The sequence below is a fragment of the Scophthalmus maximus genome, chromosome 22, assembly GCF_022379125.1.
Source record: "Scophthalmus maximus strain ysfricsl-2021 chromosome 22, ASM2237912v1, whole genome shotgun sequence".
NCBI classification, from domain to species: Eukaryota; Metazoa; Chordata; class Actinopteri; order Pleuronectiformes; family Scophthalmidae; genus Scophthalmus; species Scophthalmus maximus.
In genome coordinates this window covers 13,446,265-13,450,803 of record NC_061536.1, presented here as the reverse complement: position 1 = coordinate 13,450,803, position 4,539 = coordinate 13,446,265, and the positions used below count along the sequence as shown (strand labels likewise).

General features: G+C 41.0%; 1 protein-coding gene across 1 annotated transcript; it reads right to left on the bottom strand.

Annotated features, from left to right (window-relative positions):
- Positions 1-725: 725 nt before the first annotated feature.
- Positions 726-2,392, bottom strand: LOC118292096 (rheacalcin-2-like). The gene is made up of 5 exons (XM_047330410.1): positions 1,999-2,392; positions 1,777-1,884; positions 1,144-1,146; positions 950-997; positions 726-850 (listed from the first exon to the last, which is right to left on the bottom strand). The coding sequence occupies exons 1-5, from the start codon at positions 2,390-2,392 to the stop codon at positions 726-728; spliced, it is 678 nt and encodes a 225-aa protein (XP_047186366.1).
- Between the last annotated feature and the right edge of the window lie 2,147 nt (positions 2,393-4,539).

Sequence of the window (4,539 nt, the reverse complement as noted above, 5' to 3'; positions counted from 1 at the left end):
AATCCGACCAGACCCTGTAGATTGGATAGCCATTATGTTTAATGACATTTGCCTATTATGACAGGAAGCCTTCAGGGTTATGATCAATCTCTGTACAGTGACGATGGTGCATTCACGGTTCAGCAGACTTCAAACCTAAAGTCCGGGGCGTTCTCTTCTTTGTTTCCTCTCAGAAGGTTTTTCCTCCCCATGGAAGATTTTTCCATCTAGCTGCTCTCTCCACTTCAGGGTGACTCCGCTCAATCCTCCCTCGTTCACTTTGTCCTGGAGCTGGAAAACATGAATGGCAGCCATTTGGTCAAAATGCAAGTGTTACCTGAGCACCAGACACAATTAGTTTTTTCACGGTTATTGGCCTTATTTGATAGATGACAGTCTACCAATACCAACACATTTGTCCGGTGAAACGTTTGTATTTTTTGATCGTGACATAGCAATCATGCCAAAACCAGGATCCATGTGTCCTGAGCTAAAAATCTAAAACAAAAACAAAAACAGCAAATCTACAGAATTCATACCCAATGCCTGGGATGATGATTTGTCATCATTTAGATCGCACTTTAGGAGAAGGAGAAGACACGATGACAACTCTTCTATCCATACGTGTGGCTGCTTTGCATTGTAATCTCTTAAAACATATGTGGCTGGAGTTGTTGTTTTTTTTTATTCTTCTTTTTTTGTTTTTTACATTCACACGCCGACCACATTGTTGTGGGTTGATGTTCTCAAACTCTGTCATACATCCGTCCTTGGTGACTCGCCTTTTTCATGATGTCTTTTTTCACAGACGGTTCACCCAGGTCCACAGAGGAGTCCAGCTTTATCCTCAGCTTCACCATCCGCCTCTTCACTGCTCAAACAAGGAATGAGGAGAGAAACAAAACACAAGTTGACTTTTTTTTTTTCTGTGAGGCACTAAGGTCTTTTATTCAAAACAGGGGTGCCGGACCTCTGGCCTCCCGGCCACCCTGTTGCTCACCAGACAGTCTGATCCGGCCTGCAAGGAAATTCACAAATACAAAAAAAATCGGACCAGTCTCAGCTGTGCAGTTGAACGGGATGAGTTGTGAGGACAAATGCTCTAAAGTTAAAGCTCCTCCGGGGAGTTAAGGCGCCAAACAGGCAGCATTTCAAAAGGGTCACCTTCTGAAGGAGACAATGTCACACAGGCAGGTTTCGGGAAGGATAATTTGTGAATTTGCGCCTGTGAAGCTGCTGGACCCAGAAGAAGTCAGCGTGTCCATTTGTCGGGAGAGTGACACATGAAATATGAAAGAAAAAAAAGGGGTGCTAAAAGAAATTTCCAGCGTCGCTCTCATGGCCTGCACTGAAACAACGGACATAACAAATATCAACCAACTAACTATTTTTGTGCATAAAAAAACATCCATCAAATATTCATTTATGGATTAATGTTTTAAGAATCACTATTGGTTGATGAATCGTCGAAAATCCAGTATTGCTAATGCCATAAATGTTATTCTAAAGTATTATCTTGATTCCGCAAAGGGACAGTGAAGCACTCACCAGTGCTACTACTGTAGCAAACAAAGGGTTGACGTGTTTCACAAGAATATAACCTCCATTGTCCTGATTTCTGCAAATCTGCAACGCCACATGTCACATTGTGCGTGCCAAGTCGGTTGTCAACAGAGGCCCAGTGGCTGAATGAGTAGCCACTCCCGTCGGACCAGTACATGTTAAGTTCTCTGGACAAACCAATCCAGAACTGCTCATTATTTGGCAACAATTTCAGTATCTTGCTGTTGTCAGTACTGCTCCTCACAGTGGCCAGATCCGTGTGGTGGTCCCTGCAGTAGCTCTGAGCATCTGACCAGTTCATTGTTTCATTCACAATAACAAAGTTGGGATACGGCATCGACCCTGCAGTTAAGGTTTGAGTACAAAACAGGAATTGTTGACGTCACGTTATCATATTTCATATATTATGTAGTAGAATAGACATCAACATATAGCAACCCCATGCAATATCATTACCGTTGTAGCAGATGAATTGATATGTTCGAGAGCATTTATCATCATGCCATCCTGCTCCTTTCTGTGTGAAAACACATAACTCTGTGGCTTTATAAAAGTTTGGGTCATATCCAGTGTTTTCCCAGTTCCTATTGTCCTCTCCACTCCCCGTGTACCCATCTGACCACCTCCATTTGATCTCATGGTACAGGCCAATCCAAACCTCAGAGCTTCTGTTAGCAGATGGAACTGAGTTGACAAGTTGGTCAATGTCTTCAGTGCTTTCAGGGGTGGCCAGGTCTGCGAACGCCCCTTTGCAGTAGCTCTGAGCTTCAGTCCAAGTCATTTGCTGAGCCACGTAGTGGTACTGGCGGGGCTGGCGTGTGGCGAAGGTGAGCCACCCTGAGGACGACATCACACCAGCTTTTTAATGCATGATGGCTCAAATGAATTTCTCTCTTCAGTGTTACAGATCTCCGCAGCAATAAGCTTCAAGACATCATGCATACAATGAATTTCACTGACCTGAGAGACACAAGACACAGAGGAAGCGCCCGTCCTTCATGATGCTGCTCTGTGGACTGTTTGTGCCAGTTAGCCACTAACAGGGAACTTTTTAATAGGGACATTTAGGTAAATGCAAAACCCAGCTTCTCTTGTTCTACTTACAAAAGGCACTGTCCTGTTGCATCATTTATGCAAAAAAGGCAAAGATGTAAAAAACATATATCTCGTCACGCATCTCTGGTGACTTTCCCTGCAGGTCGTCCTGGTTGTATCTGACCGAGATAAACAGGTCTCTCGTCTCCACCCACCTACAGACGAGGGTGAGTGAATGGTATGTGTGTATTTCTTTACTCACGGCATTGGGCGACAATTCACCGTCTGAAGTTATCACTGGGAAAACTTGTTGAGAGGAAAGTCCCATCCTTCCACCAAGTTTAGTGGAAATCCGCTCATTCGTTTTGGCATAATCTTCCTGAAAAACAAACAAGCTAACTAACTAAAACATAACCTCCCGCAACTAATGATTATTTTCAATATCAATTACCAACCAGTAATGAGAAAAAAAATCTAAATTTTCTGACACATCAATGATCAAAATAAAGTTTATGAGGAGCCCACCATGCACGTAGCAGAGGACATCTGTTCTGTCCTCCAAGGATTCCTCATTATAACATCATGCAGTTGCAGTTCCAAAGAAACACATCTTGCCCTTTGAGGAAAATAAAAAAACTGGAACGAAAACACAGCAGCAACCATCATGCACAAATCGGAAATGTAAACAGAAAATAACAAATAAGCAAAGTAAAACTACATAAATAGATGAAAGGATATAATTGTTCTGTTTTCATAAACAGAAAAAAAAGAACATAAGTAGATTCCCTTTCTTTTTTTTGCAGTTTAATGACATTCATCATGTGAACAGGATGCAGAATTTCATTTCCCTCAAAAAACAACAACACACATTTCCTAAAGAGCACAGACAAATACAAAATTCAATATCTTCCAATTTTGGCAGAACTCTACCAGCAAACTACAGCAGGAGTTGAAATGACACAGAAAACTGATCTGGCTCAAACACATGAACGATGAAACACTGGGAGTTGCTTGTTAGTAAAAGTTAGTCGAGCTGTTGACGGTGACTTGTGAAGGAAAACGGTGCAACACTAATACTGCGTCAAATATCAAATATATATATATATATATATATATATACTGTATAAACACATCTATATGCATATATATAGTGTCACTTCAGAGTATTATTACACTTAAGAAGAAGCACAAAGATTACATTTTCTTTTCCTAGCTCGCAAATATAGGTAATCTGTGATCCCACAGCTGAGGAGCAAGAAGCGTCCTGACTGGGAGAAAAAAAAACATGCATCTCATAAGATAAAATTACAGTTTTGTTATAACAGTAGTGATCATCTTTAAATAAATAAAGTATGTACCTTTCAGAAAGGCTGTACCATACCCACAGCAGTGCAGGGGAGTAAACAGTGAGGCGTTCAGGGCTGGGCATCATGCAGGAAAAAGTAAAACGTATTGCTCGGTCAAACAAAATCAGACGTGCAATAAAGTTTCGTAGTACAAATTATGCTCAAGATAAGGAAGCTTGTGTTCATGGTTAAGAACTCTCGACTGTTGATGTGTCTCTCGACCACTTTTAGATCAGGAAAGACAGTAAGATACAGTGCCTATACATGAAATATGATTTAATACCCAGCCCCAGAGGTCATGGTGAGGTAGAGGGTGATGGCGTGATGAGGATTTTTTAAGAGCTTCACCCTAAAATCGACTTTAAGATGAGGAGTGACCATGGCTAAAAAACAACCTCTTCTAATTCGTTCTGTTCCTGATCAAATCTAGCAATTTTAGACTTTTTCATAAATAAAAAAAAAAAATTCATACATAACATTCCTTGTTTCAAAACAGATATGTCACAATTACACTGTAGTATTCTCATTGCTACGACACCTTTTTATGAAAGCTGCTACATAACTGGCCATAATAAAAACAAAAGGCACCGCTTTACTTAAGGTACACGTCCTGTAT

Excerpts from the sequence above, each read along its gene's own strand:
- LOC118292096 (XM_047330410.1), bottom strand. The coding sequence starts at position 2,392 with ATGTCGTCCTCAGGGTGGCTCACCTTCGCCACACGCCAGCCCCGCCAG. Across the intron at positions 1,885-1,998 it reads TCAATTCATCTGCTACAACG|GGTCGATGCCGTATCCCAAC; the intron begins GTAATGATATTG and ends CCTTAACTGCAG. Across the intron at positions 851-949 it reads GGGTGGCCGGGAGGCCAGAG|TGAAGAGGCGGATGGTGAAG; the intron begins GTCCGGCACCCC and ends TTGTTTGAGCAG.